Source organism: Falco punctatus (genome assembly GCF_963210335.1).
Source record: "Falco punctatus genome assembly, chromosome: 6".
Lineage (NCBI taxonomy): Eukaryota > Metazoa > Chordata > Aves > Falconiformes > Falconidae > Falco > Falco punctatus.
In genome coordinates this window covers 16,778,899-16,800,202 of record NC_137585.1, presented here as the reverse complement: position 1 = coordinate 16,800,202, position 21,304 = coordinate 16,778,899, and the positions used below count along the sequence as shown (strand labels likewise).

Here is a 21,304-nt window from a genome sequence, read left to right as displayed (position 1 = left end):
AGTAGAGATTCTTGGATCAAAGCTGCTAGTTCAAGGAAACTTTATGCAGGTGCCACATAAGAAGCTCCTCCTCTTACTCATCTATCCTAAGTGGTGTCTCTTGGCCGTGAAAAAGCCAGGTGTAGAGAAATCCCCAGCGTCTGAATCTTACTTTTAGACAGCTGTATGTTTTTTGGAATGAGGCATATCTTTCAGTAACTAAGGAGGAAGCAGACTTTTGTCATTGACCTTGCTCTGTTCGTAATTGTTTCATGATCCAAAACATTGCAGGGAAGTAGTTAGCTTGGGCTTTTTTTATGCCAGTTAATTTAGAAGATCTTAAAACACTGTTGTCTTGAATATGCCTTGATGGAAGTACCTGCTAAAAGCTGAGAAAATGCTGAAATGTGCAGGAATGCAATTACTTCGGTAGATGGAAAAGCTTCCTGTTTTTAGACAGTTCTAAGAAGACAAAGATTTGCAGCTCTATGAAACTTGCGGAGAGTCAGGAGAAAGGAAAGATACAAATGAGCTAAAGCAAGCTATGAAATGCCATTTCACTGCACAACATTGTTAGCTTTTCAGCAAGCTACTGATTTCTCATCGCCAGTAAATTAAAATGCATCAATTCAGATGCTGTGGTAAAACCTGGAAGAGAGGGGTGGCTGCATGGGACCGTAAGTCTAGTTTCTGCATCACGTCTTGTGCTTCATTTAGTTGCCCAGAGTGCTGTCCTGAGCTGACCTCCCATTTAGAGCACTCCTTGGAAGACAGAACAGTGTGTGGATACACCAGCATCTCTATTACCTTCCTGTTCCAGGTTTTGGCCCTGTATCCTTGCTGATGGAGCAGAAGTACAACCTCTCTTACTTTCTCCTCTCTCTCTCCCTCTACGTGAGGTTCGTGGAGTGGGTGGGTGAGTCCTATCTTCCAGCCACACACATGCACAGTAAAGCAATTTGAGTGGGTACTGCTAAACCCCAAATGACTGGATTGTCTTAAAAAGCCCACTGTAAAGAAAATAAAACTAGTTATTTGAAAGGACTGAGCTCATGAAGATTCATGTCATTGCAAGTCATTCAACGCTGTGTGAGTGTTCTAAGTACAGAATGTCTCAAAATGTACTCTTAACTTTGGGACAGAGCTATTGATAGTAAAGCATAAAGAATGTAATTGTATTGCCAAAGATTGAGGGAAGTGGAGCTGAGATGGAAGTGACCTTATTAGTGGTCATTTCTGTTTCTAAACTTTAGGTAACCAGTCTCCTCGTGCTAGTGGCAGCAAAGGTTATGATGTTTGGATCAAAAATTTCTTTGCTACTTGAAGTGGACAAAAGATTAAAAGGAAGAAAACAAAGATATGTGTTTTATATAGGTGTAGATTTACACAGTTTATATTTGTACCCACATACATACAAGTTGTTGTATATACTTGCACAGTGTCACCCAGCACGTATCTTTTCCCGTCAGGGAAATGAATTTGTGTTTGCCAGCTGTGCTTGCTGCTGGCTGAAAGTAGCAGAGAACTGAATCACAGCTGCTGTTCATGGGAGACTTCTGCTGCTCAGCTTCGTTGAATAGCAGGAAATCCTGGAGTGCAGCACAACTCCAATATTCAGGTTTTATTCCATATTAGGAAATATTTCCTTATCATTACTGTGGGTGTGTTGGAATGATTTGTGAGATTAATTTCTGTGAGCCAAATTAAAAGACAAGGCCCTGTCACTTCTCGCTTTCGGACAGACTCCATGGGAAGGCATGAACAGGCTCAGCCTGGGGAAGGGCACCCCTTTTCAGTTGATACAAGTGAAACCAGCGTCACCAAAACTATTTTAAAAGAAATTGTTTCGGCCTGGTGTGGTTCCTCAGTCTGGGTTACGCAGCTTCTCATGCTGGCACAAAGCGTGAGTGGCAGCAGGAGAGAAACAAACAGATGGTTTGATGGAAAGTGGGACGGCTTCTTTCAGAAACAGTACCAGCTCATGCCAGCCTGCAGTGTGCGCACAGCCCTGGCCTTTGCTGAGGGAGGAACCTGGTGGTGTTTTTTGAGAGTTTTTTTGCCTGGTCCACTCAGAGCCCCTCCTTGACATTTTTGGGTACGTAGAGGTTTAGGAGTCTACCTCAAGGTAGGAAAGTAACTTTCTCCATTTTAAAAGCATCTTTTACTTGGGTGCATTGGGTGAAAAGCTCTTCTGGAGTTTAGGGGGTATGTTGGAGCCAGCCACTGATGCTCCGAGTTGCTCTCTGGACCTTGCTGTCCCCTGGGTTTCCCTGGTGTCGGTCCTAGAAGTGCAGCAGCCGCTAAGGCTGCAGGACCCATGCAGCGTTTCCATGCCCAAGTCGTGTGTGTCTGTGAATGTCTCCTCAAGGTTTTCTCATGGTTGTGGGGGTCGAGCACTGGGAGTGTCCACCCTTTTTGGTTTATGAGCTAGGGCCAGGCGAGTCATGGAGTGTTCTCTGCTTTTAGCTGTGACTATAATGGGCAGCTCACCCAGACGCTCCATGGGGAAAGCAAGAATGACTTAAAATGGCTAAAACATTTGAACATCTTTTGCTTTTAAATAGCAAAGCCTGTTCTGACAGGGCTAATTTTACTTAGTTTCTTAGTGCTCCTTTAAATAGAACAAATGTAATTCATTCTGTAACTTTAGCAAAACTTAGTAGAACATAACACACATTGGGGAATGAATAACAAGCTAAAGGAAATGAAGTCTATAAATGAGGTAAATGAAATGCTAAAGTGTCAGTGATGTGTTATTGCAGTCTTGTTTCATTTTCCCTTCTCAGGTGGGAACTCTTGTAAAAACTGGAGGGTGTCGGAAAGATCTGGTCTTGGCAATAATGTCAAAGAGGAGGAATCTGCATTGAAGCATCTGATTTGTTTTATTTGGCAGGGAGTGTTGCTTCCCTCAGGTAGCATATTAAATAAAATAGGGGCTTATGAATGGTGATACTACTGAAAACATGAATTATGTAGGAACATAATATTTATTTTTCTGAAACACACCCCAGAGCAGTGCTTGGCAAACATGCTGATCTAATAACTATGAACTTCAGTAACAGCAGTAGGGCAGCTAACATCATCTAGATGCCGGCACAGGAATATTAGGTCAAAACCTATTGAGCTGAAGGGGGGGGGTTTATTGACAAATGAACAAGGCTCTGTTCTTAGTATGGAAAGCTCTCTTCAGTGATAACACAAGTATTAAGATCAGGCTGCAAGAGTTAAAAAATACTGGTCCATAAATTGATGTAGATTGGAGTAGCAGAGTTTTCTTGTTTGTTTGTTGCTCCAAGACTTCAGGATCCTGTAGTGTTTTGTTTGTTTCTGTTTTTTCGAAAGCTTTGGAAGTAAGTTGAAAGTGGGTTATAGAAAAAGAAGGCAGGGAACCTCTCCACGAGGAGGTTCAGTATAATCAACTGGATGGTGAAAATATGCACGGCGCAGTTGACACACTTGTGCTAGCAGAACTGTAGTGCAGAAAGTAATTTCCCTCCAGGCTGATACCACAGTATGACCACTTTCTCCTTCTGTTTCATCACTGGAACTATCAGCTCTTGTATAGCATTTTGATTTTTGCTTTTTGCCATTCAGTTCTGCCATTCTGCAGTTCATACCACGTACAGTTGCATGTCTCAGAAGTTGCTCAGGGTGCCTGGGTGGTTGCTGCTCCAGCTGCTGCTCCTCCCCTCGCTCTTGCTGGTATGTCACACCACCTTGTCCTGCTGAGCCTTTGGTTGCTTACTTCATCTGTCCCTGCCCACTGCCTTTTGGTGTGAATCATACTGTTATTTGTGTATGGTGGGTAGGTTTTTTTATGTGTGTGTATATATATCCTGTCTCTCTTTAAGAGAATCCAAACAATTTATAGAGACAGCAGGGCTGGCGCTCATACTTGAAGCCTTGCTGTATCCATGCTGCTTTTCTAGATGGCACTTCATTTTTTTAAATATAATCCTCGTCAGCAGTAGTTTTTAGTGCCTGGTTTTGCAAGTTGCTTTGCTGTGTTGTCTGTAAGGAGCCAAGCAACGTTACTAAGTCCGCTCTAGCTTCTCACCCAGAAGAGCTCCCTCCCGCACTACGCACGGTGGTGATAGCTGGCGTTTCTGAAGGTACTCATTGAGCCGTATGCGTTTACTTTGGAACAGGTCTGGCACTAAAAGCCTCTCTCTCCTTTCTCTTTTACCTTCCAGTTCTTGAAAAATACCATTTGTATACTTCATTTCATAAGCAAATTGAATGACAAAATGTGTCATGCTGAGAAAATGGGAACTTTGAAAGGCAGAAATATGTTTCAGTATCTGCCTTACCCAGAGGCTTTCATTCAAGAGACAGATTTCCTTGGAATGTAAAAGGAAACTTTATAAACTTTGCAGTTTTACCCTTTTTACTGTAACAGCCTTCCTAATTGCTGGGCTTTAGGGGCGTGCTTGCGTGTATAAATGAAAATTATTATCAGCCTTTCTATGAAATGACGTAGCTGTTTTGGGAGGAAGGATTGGTGTTCCCTGTCCTGTTGAATGTGTATGTAGCTTTACATTTTAAATCCAAATGAGAGACCCAGTGGCACGATTGATGTAAGTAGCATCGTTCTGTCATGTGGAAAAAAACGTGCTTTTCTTTCTGAGAGTTATATGTGGTGTTTGCTCCCTAACTTAAATATGCACTAAGTAATGAGTCCAGAGTAAATTTATTCTAGGGCTGCTGTGTAATTATACTACACTCATGGTTTCAAAAATGAGGATGATATTTCCATTGTGTGACTTAGGTCCAGATTAATTTGGTAGTATAGATCCAGCCTTATTTAATAGTAAGAACAAGCTGTATGATACAACACAGTTGTGCAGAAGATTTGTGCATAAAGAGACTGACACCTTCAAACCCGTTCTTACAGAAGCCCAGTCGTGATACCACTGTTTAACTGGCACAGACTTGCTCTTTTGCTGGCAATCTGTGTAAGAGAAAGCAAGAATTGATCAAATAGATTACTGTAGTATCCTGAGAAATGTGAAACTCTTTAATAAGGAAGATAGCTGGAAAGGCTGGTTTCAGTTTTCACTGCGTGTGGCATACTGTCACATACTTATATTCTCACTGAAATGAGAAATCATTGAAAAAGTAAATGTGAACAGTTGGAAGAATATGTTAGAAGGATCTGAAATTATGAACTTACCCGCATTGGGAGTTTGTTTTTTAGTGTGTTTTGTTGGGTTTTTTGGTTTTGTTTTGGTTTTGTGGTGGTGTTTTTTTTCCTATCCAAGTGTTTGAATCTTCATCATCACTACAGTTCAAATGTTTGATGATGTGAAGTGTTATGATTGTGCTTTCTACTCCACATCCCTGTCCTGTTGCTTCATTTTACAGGCTGGAAAGTATGCCATGGGGTAATAAAGCCAGTTTCTTGAGGTCTTGTTGCACATCTGTTGCAGGATGCTCTTTCATCCCTTATTATGCTTGTGTCTTTAAAGGCGAGAGCTACCTGGAGATGTAGAAACAGGCTCTAAAATTCCTGAGGGTGTCAAACCTCCATCCTTCCTTCCTGCCAGAGCAACAGCTCTGTGCTCTCCCTCACCTTCACACATCCTGGATGCCCTGAGCTGGAGCTGTGAAAGCTGGAGACAATGTGCAAGAGGCTTCAATTTTGTGTTCTCATCCCTTCCTGATTAGAAAGTGATCCCACAAAGTGCCAAGTGTTTCTTTCAGGGGAGAATGGTTCTCCAGGTGCCTTGATTTCTTCCATCTCTCCTCCTCTGAGTTGTAGCAGGTGGGATTGGATGCCTGCCTCTGATTTTTGTTCTCATTAATCTGATAGTCTAATATAAAAAAATTAATGATAGGCTGTGGGAGCTGCCAAGAACTGCCCCAGAGAGGACATGAGTGTTGAGTTACCAGCTGTGTAGCAGAAGCTGGAAGCTTCTGTCAGGAAAATCAATCAAGGGTTTGACTAGAGCTGTTGTGGTAGGTGGTAGCACGGATTGAAGTTGTAGTAAACTTCTTGGCCTTTCTCCGCTTCCCAGTCAGGAAAGATCTGGGAATAAAAAGATCAAATGTATGCTTTGACCAGGCAGCATTTTTCTAGCAGAAAGGAGAGGTCCCTTCCAACTGAAATAGCGTGTGCTGAGTTTGGAGAGACTTGCTTAGAGGAAACATTTGAAAATTCCAGTTTATTAGCACTGGGCCTGCTGTCCCCTTTCTGCTGTTGTACCTTGCTCTCATCCTTCAGGAACGTCCTTCAACTCCTCCCTGCTACACTGCTGTCCCACTTGCCTCTGCGGGCAAGATTTGCACATCTGTAGCTCCTCACCCCCATGGAGTAGGTGCTTGCTGCTGAGCTGAGCAGGCATCAGGAGAAAGGCTCATGCTGTGAGTTCAGCCATCCATCCAGGAGGCACAGGCTTGATTTCTGGGCCAAGCAGCACATATGGCATCTCTGCTTCTGGCAGCTCTGAGGTGATGTCCTGCAGGCTGTGCGCTGCTCAGTGTCTTCTGTCGATTAGATGGGTTTGATGTCTCTCTCATTCACAGCCAGTGGTATATCATTTTTTCCGAATTAACAGGCCCTTCAGAAAGAAAGATCTTTGGTCCTCAGCAGCCAGAGGAGTTTTGGCCAAATGCCTCTGGCTGGTTTAACATGACCTTCTCCGTGGTCCAGGGAGCCTAGTGCAGGGCTGGTGATGCAGCAGGAATAGAATGGTTCCATTATGCAAATGGAATGAATTTGGGTGAATTAGTAGGTTTTTGAGGGCATTTCCAAGAAACTATGGGTGGCACCTTTTCAAAACATTCCCGTTAATGTGGCGAGGTCAGTAGAAATAGCCTGTGCTGTCGATAAAAGCCCCCATTTTGAAGCTTCTTCCTTTCCACCCGCATCCCCTCCGGTATCATTTGTTTATAAAGGTCATGCTCAAGGACTTTACTTGGTTACTCCCAACTGAATATTTTGTTTGAGATGTGGATTTGTGCTTTGTTTGAGGGTTTTCTAGTGGAAGCAGAGAGGCAGGAGGAAAAAGGATGAAGAGATTTTCTCGGCTGTGAGTTGACATGGGTCTGTGCTCTTTTCCACTTATATTGGGGAACCTGGAGAGCTTAGGGCACCACTTGGTTTTACAAAGTTGTTTATTTTCCCCATGGTGACAGAGCTTGCTGGGGACACTGGTTGCAGTCTGAGCAAATGTAAGGTAAATTCTCTCTCAAGGAAATAATGTGCTGTGGTGCAGCATGGTCTGGAGGCAGGGCTGGTGGGGTGTGTGTAGGATAAATGGGATGCTGGAAGCAATTGCTTCTAGTGATGTAGCCCTCCTGCTTTGGTGAGCTTATGTCATGGTGTGATGGTAAAGTCAGTACAAGTTTCTTCTCTGGTAAACAGCTTTCTCTGAGCTTACTAATTTACAGATTGGGTTCTTGTCTGCATTCTCCTACTGTAGAACCATCGTGAGGGTCAGCCCTGCTATTCATAGTGTGCTGTGCTGCCAGAATAGTTATCTCCTTTTTACAGGCTTAATAAAATCAAGTGACTTTAGATTTGCTGTTTGGTAACGTCTACATTTGTGAGTATAGAAGCATGGAAAAACAAATTAACAGGAAATAAAATTGCAGTCTTATTTTCCCCTACCAGGAATACAAGACGTGGAAAAGACGAATACCCTGTTGTTTGCTAGTGCTAGAGTGTGCTCATTATACCTTAAGTAAAGGTTAATCCATTTCAAGCCTGGGTTAATGCTACGTTATCCTGGCACTTCAGAATGATCAGAAGGCAGGTTTTTACTCTATTAGGTCATTTCTTGAAATAACTTAATCGCAGATACCAGTGTGTGGTCAGTAGTTGCTCTCTGTTTGATTTGGGTGTGTCAACATGCTGTTGGTTTTGCTCTCAGATACCTGTTAATTTATCTTTTCCCACCTATCAAGGGAGAGAAAGAGTGCGGTATTGTACAACAGACTTGATAGGGAGAGCAGTGCTAAGTTCTGCCAGCTTTTGGAGCAGTGTCCAGTGTGGGGTATGTCTTTGTGTGAAGAATAGAACCCCTTAATTTTTAGTAAAGACTGTTAAGATTGACAGCTCTCATATTCCTATAGTAGAAAACTGAAGGGGATAAAAGACTCATTAAAAAATAGAAATATTGACATCATCTTAAAGCAGCTGTATTGTAATTAAAACCTCTTTGTATATGTAGAGAAAGATACATTTTTGTTCTCAGAATTCTGGCGTCTTGCGCATTCCAAAATACACAGCTAAAATAATACCTACATAATGTTATAAAAAGCCTTTATTTGTGACACAGCAGCTGTGTTTCTGGCAACAAATATCTTATTGTTGCAACAAATCCAATTAAAAATCCACAAGATAAAATACCATCCTCCCGGAGGGCAGCAGACAAATCTGAAACACAAAATCCAGAGCAGGGTTAAGCAATCTTCCTGTCCTGATGTGGACGTGCAGATTTCCTTCTGTATGAAACTTTTAATCGGTTCACCTTAAGTAGTATTAGGATCTGCTGGAAGATCATAATTTGGGATTTGTCTTCCTCAAAATCCCCTGGTGATATAGAAGGTTACGTAAATAATCAAAGGAACTGCATGTACTTCTGTGTCATTTTCCAAAAACAACCCCTAAACAAGCTGAACAAATGAGCATGGGGCTGAGATGCTGCTGTTCATGGCTCCACTCTGTGAGGCTCTACTAAAGCGCCTCCAGGTAGGGCATGAGTCCTTGCACAAACTGTGATATTTTTTTTTTTAATTTTTTTTTTTATTATTATTTTTGGTTGGTTGGTGGGTTCAGTTGGGTTGGGTTTTTATCTCCCCTGTCTTCCCTAGACCAGCTGCAAGGGACTCAGGACTGTCCTAAGATGGCTTTTCCCAGCATCAAAAGTGGTGTTCTAGTACATCTAAGTTCTTCGGGTTGAAGAGGAAAGCTATCAAAGAGAGTAACCTTCCTTTCCTCTTCCAAGTTTTCAACTGCTCAGTGACCATGTGCCCTGACCTCTAAGTACTTCACCTACAAGGGTAACGTTATTTACAGCAGCGTAAGACTACTCCCCCTGCAAATTTTAGAATCCAGACACAGGGAGCTCTGTAATGAACAGCCACTCCAGAAAATGCTCATTTCGTTCATCAGTGGCATGGCACAGAGATGGTTGCAAAGGAAACAAACAGAAAGACTGGTTGCCTAATGGTCTTGTGGTGGGGAAGGGTTTTCTATTTTTGGTGGTTGGTTGCTGCTTTAAAAAAACCCAACTAAACAAAAACCCAGAAACAGCAGTTTTCCAATTAAAATATAGCAATTCCATTTTTCATTTTCATGTGATAATTTCTAGAAATACCCCACAGCTGTCCACATGTAATTTTGTTGAGCAGCTTTAAAATCTGAAAATACTTGATGGCTATCTTCCAGCCGTGAGTGAAATAGCTTCTCCTCTGAATGAGATTAGGGTTTTTGCCTGTTTAGTTTTTCATTTTAACCTGTCCTTTTGGTACCATCTAAGATTTTTGCAGTCCGAAATTGTCGTAGAGTTGTGACATGTCCAGCTGTGGGAGCTGTCTGGTCCTTCTCTTACTTCCCCCTTTTCCTTTCCATGTTTTGCTGCCTCTTCCCTCCCCCGGGCTGGGCTCAGGTCCACCGGAGGTATGTTTTCCTCATTCGTGGACAAGCGTGCTGAATGAGCTGCCTGTAGCCTGCATCATTCTTTGCTATTATTCACCCTTTGTTTTGCCAACATGTTGTTATTTTTTTTAGAGAGTGGGTAGTAAGTCCTCCTGCTATCTTGGGATAATTTTATAGTACAGGTTTTTTTAATGGAGTTTCTTATATCATGTATCCACAGTACCTTTCCTGTGAATTCTGTAGTGTCTAAGAATTTGAGATGGGGAGTGGGAAAGAGGAGTATATTTTTTAAAATAGATATTTTTTTTTCAAGTGAGTAACCATTTGACATGCTCTGTTTCAGTACATGTTACCATGGCGATGACTGCAGGGACTACAACATCCTTTCCCATGAGTAACCACACCCGGGAGAGAGTGACGGTGGCCAAACTTACACTGGAGAACTTCTACAGCAACCTAATCATACAGCACGAAGAGAGAGAAACCAGGTACTGGCTCTGCCTCCTCTCACCCCTCTTGAGCTCTTCTTTGTTGGCTTTTGGCAGTGTGTGTTTAAGGGCACTTTGATCCACATGCACAGAGCATTCTGGTTTTAAGGAGCTAATCCCCAAAGGGCGCAGGCTTCCTTTCAGCTGCTGGCTCTGCTGCGAGACCTGGGAACATCCCCTGCTACTGCACCAAGCAGTCACTGAGAAACTGAGGACCTCCACTTCTGATGTTCTTGTACAATTTACCTCCTCATCAGGTTATTTCTACTTTGCAGAAACCACTCTGTGCAGGGTCTTACTGTAGAGCGTGTGTGGGGTTGGTGACCTCAGGTTCCTCCACGTGTGCGGGAGGGAATAAACTACAGAGGTAGATGCAGCAGAGCTGCTGATGGGTGGTAACTTAGTGTTGTGTAAGGCAGTGGCTTGTGGTGTCTATTTGTGCTCTGCAGAATGGAGCTCATGCCAAGACTCAAACCCTGCAGAAGGGGGTGTATAGGAGGTAGGGAACTCAATGGAGAGGTGTTTGACAGGATATGGGGTAAGAAAAGGAGGCAGAAAGCTGGGGGTGGCCTGGAGTGGAAATAAGGGGCAGCAAAGAGCATAGGGTTGGTGATGGGTGGTTTGAGAGGCTCCTGGGTGGACAGGAAGAATTTTGGGGATAATGTGATACCCACCCTTAAATTCTTCTTGGGTGGTTTTGAGTGGTAGTCCTTGCACAGGAGTATGCATTGGTCATCTCCACTTCAACTTCACTCATCAGTGCCCAATTCTGCTTGCAAAGTGGTGAAGTGCTACTTGAATTGTCAACGCACCAAGCATTTGATTATAATGAATGTTGTGTTTCAGATTGTCATCAGCATGTGAAATTGTCATTCCCCTGGTAATATGTTTTTAATTGAGGAGTTTTCAGCCAAGCAGCGAGGTTTCTCTCTTCGTCATATTTAGTCATTATCCCATGTAATTGAGTTGCTTCTAGTTAGGAGAATAGACTGTCTGCTTTAATTTAGGGGATCCTGCTGTACTTCCCAAAGTGCAGAAAGACACCCACAGCTTGGCACCCAGCCTTCAAACTCCTGGCCGCTGCTAGTGGGTAACTGGCTTTCTGAAAGCTGCACCCTGATGGTCATAAAGAAGCATCCCATGGGTGGAAAAAGAAGGGCCCAGTAGACACATTGCCACATGCTGACCCCCCGCCATCTGTGGGGTACTTCCAGGCTTCAGTCTCTGCTCAGACCCTCCCAGCCTGGCACGGCACCAGCTGGAGGAGTCCTGGGACAGTGAGCCCTGGCCTAGGTAGGACACTGGGAGGAAATGATGATGGGTCTAGGGTGGGTAGAGTTAGTTGGCATGAGAGCAAGGGGAGCAGGACCAGGAGTGTGACCAGGGAGAGAGAGGTCAACAAGGCTGGAGCTGGCTGAAGGTAGAGCTGGGATAGAAATGGTGGAAAAAAACATGTTTATTCTGATTTGTAATCCTAATTGATAAAAACAGCCTTACTTCAACAAGATTAGATGAAGAAATATAAGCCACGAGAGTGGTTATACCTTTGAACATTTAATGCCTAATTCTGCAAATACATAAGTATGGTCTTACATTTGCGTATGCATTTTCAACAGCTTTGGTCACAAATGAATAAATGGGTGGAGTGTGCAGTTAAGTCTTCAGATTTCCATTTAAGGCATATTCTTTGGTATATGGAATATATGATTAATAAATAAAAGCAATCTCCTGTTTCTCCCCTTCACAGGCAGAAGAAGCTAGAAGTGGCTATGGAAGAGGAAGGCCTCGCAGATGAGGAGGTAAATACTGCTTAAGTAACCTTTGAAGGGGTTGTTTTGCTTTTGTTCCACTACTTCAAATTGGCATTTGAGGAGCTTACAGAAACATTAGCTAGCATGACATTAAGTTTTACTTTGTAAATGAACATTGCCAATGTAAATAACTTATTAGGGAAGCTGTGAGTATGCTTGAATGATACTTGTAATAGCTAAGGCTTTTCAAGCCACCCTTAGTCCTTATGACACATATGGCTGCAGCAGGTATATGACATGCTTTTCAAAGATTAAAGTAGTTTGCCATTATGTTTGGCAGGAAAAAAATGTGAAATGCTCTTAGATGTGGGTAGAAAGCAAAATGCTGAACCATTTTTTCTTGATTTAAACAACAAATTGGGCACACCTTTTCTCCATTCGGATACAGATGAAAAGGGATCTCTGTCTGGTTGGCGTCTCTCAGAACTTTGCTCAGTAAATTGCCTTGTCTGAGGTCTGTCACACCATGGCTGCCTGTACTGCCTTCAGGATAGGCAGGGAAGTAGGAGCAGCGCCTGGTAACTTCTGAGAAGAGGGAGAAGTGAGTGTGGGTGCCTAATGCCATCTTGTGGTTTTAAATGACGCTGTCATGCTACTACAAAACCTGGCAGGTGCCTGAGCGATGGCACTCGTTAGCAGTATCTGAGATCTCAGCATCTTTGGGAGCATAGGTCGGCACGTGCCTTCTCTCAGGGTGAATCCCGTTGACATTTTTATAGAACAAAAGACATGACAGGATTTGGACAGATTTTTCTTCCAAATAAGAGTGTTTGCCTGCCATAAACCAAATGGATTTTGCTATAAATAGTGTAAGGTGGGTCTCTGCTGCTGCCTCTGAGACTCCTTGTCATCACGCTTTTCAGTGGGATGCAATTTTCAATTTTTATTGATCCTTCACCCTACCCAAAAACTGCCTCAGCTAGTGACTTTGTCCTTAGGACTGACGTACTTTGTTGGAACCAGTATGATTTTTTTTTCATTTTCATTTTTTTAATAACTATTTATTTAAGTAATAAAAAAAACCCAACACCAGCATCCCCTGCCCAAGTGAAACTGGGCCTGAGGCCTCTATATAAAAGACTGTGCTCACGGATCATACTTTGAGATATTCAGAAAGACTTCTTCTACATTTTCTCTGTAATCCTAATGGGAGAGAGAATGCTTCACAGGAAGGTAGATTGTATATCTTGATTTCCTACTGTCCAATAACGCAGAAATGTATGCGTATGTGTCTCCTTAGAAAAAATTGCGCAGGTCACAACATGCTCGCAAAGAAACAGAGTTTCTGCGACTGAAGAGGACTAGACTTGGCTTGGATGACTTTGAATCTTTGAAAGTTATAGGAAGAGGAGCGTTTGGGGAGGTTTGTGACATTCTTGCTTGAATAGGATATTAAAATTGGATTTAATATTAAAATGAAACATTTTAAGTATAGAATAAAAAGTTCCAGTTGGGGAATATTATTGCAGAAGAATAGCTATTTGAGTAATTGTGCAAGTATGGTAAGTCCAGTAATGAATTATGTGCCTTGATTTCTCAAGGCCTCTGGGAAGGCCCTTAGTTTCCCACAGCTTCCCAAACTGTTGTTGTCCATTTGGCCCTCTGAAATGATGGATTTGTAGTTGCAGAGCTCCTCTCTGTAAACATCCTGCCTGCCTGGCATCACATCACAGTTGTATCTGCTCCTGAATTTTAGTGTACACAATCTCACGGCTACCTGGAATTTAGTTAGTGGCTGCTAACTTGTCTAAAAAAATAACTACTTCAAACTTCATCACTAGTACTAGTGTTGTACATTGTGTAGAAACATTTCTTTTTTCCATGTGTTTTTGAACGTTTGACAAAAGAACTGTTCCATGCCCAGTAGAGCCTTCCAGTAGATTCCATGCTGGGGTCTAGTTTCTGAGGTAGAGAATTGTTTGGATTATATTTCTCATTATAGGTACGCCTTGTTCAGAAGAAGGATACTGGTCACATTTATGCAATGAAGATACTAAGAAAAGCAGATATGCTGGAGAAAGAGCAGGTTTGTGTTGGATAAGTCCCCTAGATTTCAAGTTTATACCGTCTAGAAAATTCCCACAGTTCTTTGTGGCAGATACTGTTTGGCCATTTTTTCCACTTCGAAAGCCCTAATGATGATATAGCAGCCCAAAGCATTTATGGAGTTGCTACCGTAGTACAAAAGAATAAGCAGAAGTTAGGAAAGAAGGTCATGTAATAGCATTTTGAAAAATGTTTTATTTGGAATAGTGACAAGTATTTTTTTTTCTCCCTTCCTTTATCAATGCAGACCTTATGGTACTTAATCTGTAAAACTGCATTTCAAGGAGGATGCTTCTTGCAAAGTAATACTGTGCCATAGTGAAAACTGAGATTATTTGATGTTTTCTTTTGGTGGTTAGATACTGACAGATATCACATTGTTCATTGGCTTTGTTTTCCTTTATTTTGCTTTTTAATCAGCTCTTGTCTTGTTCTGCTTTACTTTGTTTTTATTAGTTTGGTTTGGGGTTTGCTTTCACTTTTTAGTTAGTAATTCACTGCAAATTCCTGTAAGACACAGCAAGTACTGTAGCACCACAAAGCAAAGAAATCAAGTATGAACGTCTCAAGGGAAAGGGCAGATGAAAGAAGACTTCTTACCAGTGCAAACCTTACCCATCATTTGATCTTATATTACATTTCTCTGCATTGGTACTCATACTTTTTTTTTTTTTTTTTCCCCTGGCACAGACTTTTTGTCTTCTCAAGCCCCTGCCCTGAATATAGGGAACCAGAGGAGCAGCATGTGCTGCACAGCAGCCAGGATGTGTATGGCCCTCTGAAGCCTTGCCCCCATTTCAGAACCTGATGTGGCAAGGAGGCTTAGCTCACACTCTCTATTTAGTTCGGGACAGTAATCTTCCTTGGAGAGTGTTTATCTGCTGTAATTTTCATTGCCTGGTTTGTTCAATGGAAAGCAACACAGGGCACAAATACAAGAAAATTGAGATTTTTTTTTTTTTTTTTCAAGCCTGATAGCACTGGGACATAACCTGGCTGTTCTTTAAGCAAGGTTTTAACATTGTGTTTTATAGCTACATTGAGGAGCAGAGGGTAGAAAGAAATAACAAGAATAGACAGAGCTAGATAAATCAAAGCTGGAGTGCCTACTGCAGAGAGAGAACCCATTGCCCTGTGAAAAGAACATACACATGTGAAGATGTTCCTGGCCAGTAGAATTGGTGAAGAGGTGCAGAAGACTGCTGTTAATTGGTAATAGCCCTCAAAGCTGGAATAGTGGTACATATTTTCTCTCCAGAAGTTGCCTTCTAGTGTATGAATAATGAAACTCCTTAGAGCTGTCAAGAAATATTTTTTCCACGCATATGTCTTTCATTTTTCTTCAGGATGAGGGTACATTCCAGTGAAACATACACCCCTCCTCCAATCTCTATTATTCTTATTTTCCAGTGAATTCATGGGGTAGCAGCTCCCTGTATATTTTTCAAAGCCTCAGCTGGGACTGCAGTATCCTGGGCAAGGTCAGACATTCCCAAACTCACTTGCCCAGGACCAACATCAGCAGCAGCCATGGCCATATTAGTTCTGGGCCAGCTTCATGCACATCATTTGGAGGAACGGCTCCATCTTCTCCCTGTACCCCCCACCCTTAAATAACCCAAGACCCTTACCATTTTTGCACTGCTTTAATACTGGCCGCTGAGCTCATTGCTACCTGCCATCATCTCTAAGGCCTGAAATGCATCCCAGTCCTTTTCCCACTTGGCCAAGGCACTTACCGTGCAGTTCAAGTAAGGTATGCCCTGTATGTGCATACATACGTGTACCATCTGGAAGGGGTTCATGCACCATCAGTGGCGTGCACAATGTGGCTTTGGGAACCAGACAGCAGTTCCCTGTAAGTCAAGCATTTCTTCTTCACAGCAATGAAGGAATTGGGTTTTGCAGGAAGAAATTAGTCTAGACAGTGTCACTTTTGCTAGAGAAGATTCCCCAGGTTTATCTTGCCAAGTTTAAACTGTGAGTTTTAACTCAGTTATAACCACTTCTATATAGATAGTTTATAGCTCTCTGTTTCTTTGTATACTTATATGAGAAATCTAGTAACTTCTGACAGTAATCATAATGCATCTACCATTTTACCTCTTGGTTCTTGCATTCTTTAAGACCAGCTCTGGCCTTTTCCAATGTTTTTGTCAGTATTTGCACACTGAATGGCATGTTAAATTTTTGTCTCAGCTTGCAGTAGGGACACTACCATATAAAGCTCTGTGATGGTCAGCTTTATAATTTTTTTGGATGTTCCTATTTCATGTTAGGGTGTAGTAAAGAAGGGAATTGCACTTTTCCACCAGCTTTATGAGTTCTTTCCCACAAAAAAACCAAACCCTGCTTAGCAGTCTGTGCTTTGTGTTTCTAGAGGTTGCTTCAGCAGAGTTGTGTGAATGGTTATTTTCAACATTAAGTTGATTTCTGGTGGGTATTTTCTAAGGACTTTGTAGGATCTAGTTAAAAATTATGAAAAATATGAATAAGAAAAGAGCATGAAAAATAGCCTTGTTAGTAAAGATCATTTAAAATAGATTGTAGGACTAGGAATATAATGTGGTGTTTGTTGCTGAAATACTTAAATTGTCCTTTAATAACGGTAATTCTAAAAAAAATCTAGGTGGCCCATATCCGAGCAGAAAGAGATATTTTGGTTGAAGCAGATGGAGCCTGGGTAGTGAAAATGTTTTACAGCTTTCAGGATAAAAGAAACCTTTACCTGATCATGGAGTTCTTACCTGGAGGTAAGCTGTATGCTGTGGTGTTAGGTGGTGAAAGTACCTCTTCCTTAGTTTTTGTTGTCAGCTTCATAAAATCTTAGAAACAAGGATGCTATGTGATTTGTGATAATAAAAAATTTAATGCTGTTGAAAAGATGTCACAGTAATGTAACCATTCCTGATTTTTAGGGGAAGAGAAAGATTATGAAGGGGTGTTAAAATAGACTTGGATTAAATAATTACTGTAATCCAATGTTCTGCTTTATACTGCTGAAGCTATTAACAGTAAAATCAAAATAAAACCTCTTGTTTAAACAGTTTATTTGTGCAATTCATGTATTATGTGTTACAATTCACTATTATCTTCTTGGGCTGTCCAATTAAAATTCCTATTTAGAATTTTCAACAGTTTTACATCCAGTTTACTGAAAAAGTATGTTGGGTTTGTAGGTCCTTACAGTAATAGTTCTATAATTAGTAGCTATAAGGCCAGTTACAAGGTTAAATTTGGATTCTACTGGGGTTTCATGTAGAATTAGTCTTGTGATTAAAATGTTCTGATTTCTAAGCTGTGTTTTCTTCTCTTTGATTAGGTGACATGATGACCTTACTAATGAAGAAAGATACCTTATCAGAAGAGGAGACACAGTTTTACATTTCTGAAACTGTGTTGGCCATAGATGCTATTCACCAACTGGGATTCATCCACAGAGATATTAAACCAGATAACCTTCTGCTGGATGCTAAGGCATGTCATGTGCATGTAAATTGCCTATGCTTTTAAACATCTGTCTGCAGATGATGCCATTAGAGTGGTGCTAATTGGTGGGAACCAGTAGTGCCACACCAGTGATTTAAACTAGCTGGAGTAAAGACCAGTGTAAAGAAAGTGGTGTTAACTATCTTTTCCTTGTACCAATATACTTAAAGCAAAACTGCCCTTGTTTTTTGTTGGAAAAGCTTTTAACCCTTTTAAGTCAAGCCTGACCCACTTAGGGTATCCAAATGCTCATATTCATGCATATTAAAAACTGATACACTCAGTTACTTCAAGACAAATGAAAGCACAAAACATTCAAGCAATGGTAAATAATCAGTTCAGTTCCTACAGTTATCTCATTTGTGTTACTGTCCAGTCACCAGCAGAAACACTCTGTCTGTTAGGCTGACTACAATGAGTCTCGCACTCAGTAAGTACACAAGTCTGTGGACTATCTGGTATTGATGGCTGGAAACCTGGTTAAAGCCAGGTTACCATCAAAACAAAGGAATGTTATCCTGGAGGCTTTCTCAGTCTCAGTGGTATCCAGTTCAAAACAAAACCAGGCAAACTAGCTGCCCTCAGCTTTTGCAGAATTGTAGACCATTCCCAGGGGCAATAACCTGTTTGAGAGAAAACACGCTCCCGCAGTACACGGTTCAGACATTATTTGCCTACTTGCCCTGGATTAGGTAGTCCTGTGCAAGTCCATCATGGCCTGAGAAGGCACGTGCAGTTATTAAAACTTCCCTTTTCAAGCACTACCTTTCTAAATTACATTTTCATCTTCTGATTTTTATTTTTTTTAGGGTCATGTAAAACTGTCCGATTTTGGGCTATGCACAGGTTTAAAGAAAGCTCACAGAACTGAGTTCTACAGGAACCTTACACACAACCCACCAAGTGACTTCTGTAAGTATAAGGTGTCCTAGTTAAACAATTCAACAGTTCTGAACTGCAGCTATGCCACATCATAATTTAGTTCTGCTGGGATAAGCAAGATTGGTCAGGCTGATTGCATGTAATTGGAAAACTGGAAATGCATGTTCCCTGGGACATGGAAGCTTTTCACAGGAAAGAAATTATGATTTCTGCAATGTTAATGTATTTTTGCACATTCATACACATATAAAAATCCACATTATGTAATGTATCTATGTTTTAATATACTTCAATGTACTTTTCATAACAATGTTAGTGAAGTTACAGAAATGCTCTTTCAGAAGGAACATGGGTTTCATGTGCCAACTGAAGTCAGGGGCAATCTCATGAACCTTTTTGTAAAAGTAAAGTTGTTCATCAACATGCCTTAGTGACACACCACGTTTGTCTTACTCCACAAATGTAAAACTTCTCTGCAGTTCTTGGATTCTTCATTTGTTGCTTGAAAAAACATCACCCGTATCTGAATATATGTTGCCAGCTGCAACAACAAGTGCTACTGATCTCAAATCGATCTGTAAAACTTATATCAAGTTTTAATTTAAAATTGCAGATTGTGTGTCCTACTTACATGAGTTTCAGCTGCAAATTGGACAGTAGTTACTCATTACTGGGTTTTTTCACCTCTCCAGTTGTAATTGTTTCTAGACTAAAGCATTCTAAGGATATAAAATAGTTATTCTTTGAAAACAGAATGCTGTCAACCTTTTCCTTTAATTCTTAAAAATGTATTTATTATCTAATAACTATTTTGTAAATTAGCTTTTCAGAATATGAACTCAAAGAGAAAAGCAGAAACGTGGAAGAAGAACAGGCGACAGCTGGTAAGTTAATAAAACTATAATTTTTTTTGCTTTTAAACTATTTGCAAAAAAAGTTAAATTTAAGCATGGCATTAATGCTGCTGTTTTAAAAAACTGGAAGACCATCATTCTTTACAGATGTCGCTCTCTTCAAGCTTCCCAAACTGCAAATAACTCAAAAGCAGGTGGTCTAGTGACTCCAGTTGTGGAATAGCCCAGAGACCAGGGTTGCTTTGTCTGGTCTGTCTCCAGAGCTGTGACTATCAAGACCCTGCTCTTCTCTATGCCTTCTTGTGTTTGTCTCTAGACTGATCTGGTATTGGCACCCTGTGTGAACTCCTGGGTTTAACTCCTGCGGTTCAGTGGCACAAGAAGATGCATAGCTGTGTAGTTCTTTTTCAGAGAACTGTGGGCAAAACTTCTGTGCCCTTTTGGTGAACAGGAATATGATGGAAAGGCAGTGGAGGGTATTGGGACTGGAGTGCTGCAGCTTGGGTTTGCAATGAAGAATAATCAAGTAATAAAGGGAGCTCTGGCATTAACTCAAAGCGAAGTATCTGGTCATTCATGAGTTTTCAGAACTTCAGCCCTGCTCTTGATCTTCACCAAATAGCAGTTGCAAACCCCTCAGGTTTCAAATTTTGAAGTTTTTGTTTTACACGCCCTGTTTAAGAAGTGATATGCTGCAGTGATATTCCCAAAAAGCTTTTGGGTGTTTTTTTTTTCTTTCCTTGTGAGATATAATGAGATTACATTGCAGCCATGGTGCCTCATAGGGGCTGTGTTTCACACCCTTACTACTTCTGCTTGGAGTCAAATCCCTGAAAAGTCTACATCTCCAGGTCCATAAAGACTGACGTAGCAGAACTGTGTGGTGAAGCTAGGTGAATCAATAAACGGTCCAACAGAGGATAAGAGGCCAAAATGAGAAGGAGCCATATTCTTGGTTTTCTATTGGCTTAAAACTAAATGTCTTGGCCTCGTTCAATCAAATGAAGTGTTTTGTTTCTGATCAGACAAACACAGGTGAATTTTTTTTTTCTAGCCAAACTGGTCTTGGTGGACTTTTGTGAGTGTTTTTGTTGGTTTTTGGTCATCCCCTCCGGCCCTGCAAATTTTCCATCAGTAAAGAGAAATAGCTCAAGGTTTAGTTATTAGCCACAATCATCTGGGCCGCATGTTGTAAAAGTTAAAAGCGTGGAGCTTGGGTCCAGTAAGAGCTCAAATTAATTAAGAGCACAAATCAAGGGATCACCACTGGTTATCCCTTTTTAAAAAACCAAACCAACAACAAAACAAACCTACACCAAAACTAAACCAGCAGAACTTGCATATCTTAGTAATGCGGCTACCTGAAACTTTAGCTAAGATGACCTTCTGATATTGCAGTGGGAATAATCTATGATTTCGTTACATTTAGGGAGGGTGATTTCCATTTACTTTCAAGGTTCTCTGTGCTTACCCATGTAGAATAATAATGTTCTTGGGATTTTAGATATTGTGAATTTTCAAATTAAGCGTTCTTGTCCATCCAAATAACAAGGTACCCTATATGTGAATCCCCAGGAAAAGGTTTTCCAAAGTGTAAAATCATACTATTTTTAAAGAGTTTATTCTTTTTTTCCAGGCATATTCTACTGTTGGAACCCCAGACTATATTGCACCAGAAGTATTTATGCAGACCGGGTACAACAAGCTGTGTGACTGGTGGTCTTTGGGAGTGATTATGTATGAAATGCTAATAGGTATGTTAAAGACCCTGACTTAAGAATCACTTCAAAGGTAACAGGGTCCATTAGTTCACTGAGTCTGATTCCCTGCCTAGTGGAGGTACCAGAATTTCATTCAGTTCCACCTGAAGTAAGCCGTAAATTCAGCTTCCAGAAAGCTTTGAAATGTTCCACCTTTCCAAGAAGGCAGCAAGAGATGATGCCTCAGTTAGTTGTTTTAGTGAATAATTGTTCACTATTAAATGTTTTTGAGGGTCAGTCTTATTACCTGGAAGTAACGGAATACCATTTAATGTTACATTACAAAAGAAAACTTTTGGCTAGTACTCCTTGTTAGATTTGGGTGCCATGCTGGCAAAAGCAGAGGCCCAGGTCACATTCCTTTTCTGGGAAAAGCTTGTTGATTTTTCTG

At 41.2% G+C, this 21,304-nt stretch overlaps 1 protein-coding gene across 3 annotated transcripts in view; it reads left to right on the top strand.

Moving 5' to 3' along the window:
• The window catches only part of STK38L (serine/threonine kinase 38 like), a 50,122-nt gene that overhangs the window by 19,232 nt on the left and 9,586 nt on the right, over positions 1–21,304 (top strand). For 2 of the 3 annotated variants that reach the window (XM_080392877.1, XM_080392876.1), the window contains exons 2-10: positions 9,927–10,071; positions 11,819–11,870; positions 13,123–13,245; positions 13,825–13,908; positions 16,558–16,681; positions 17,251–17,405; positions 18,227–18,329; positions 19,122–19,183; positions 20,790–20,907. In XM_080392877.1, the coding sequence (XP_080249003.1) occupies positions 9,938–10,071; positions 11,819–11,870; positions 13,123–13,245; positions 13,825–13,908; positions 16,558–16,681; positions 17,251–17,405; positions 18,227–18,329; positions 19,122–19,183; positions 20,790–20,907 (955 nt within the window). In that variant the 5' untranslated portion in view covers positions 9,927–9,937. Of the gene's footprint in view, positions 1–3,615; positions 4,092–9,926; positions 10,072–11,818; positions 11,871–13,122; positions 13,246–13,824; positions 13,909–16,557; positions 16,682–17,250; positions 17,406–18,226; positions 18,330–19,121; positions 19,184–20,789; positions 20,908–21,304 lie in introns of those variants that run through there. The other variant, XM_080392875.1, reaches the window with a different exon arrangement.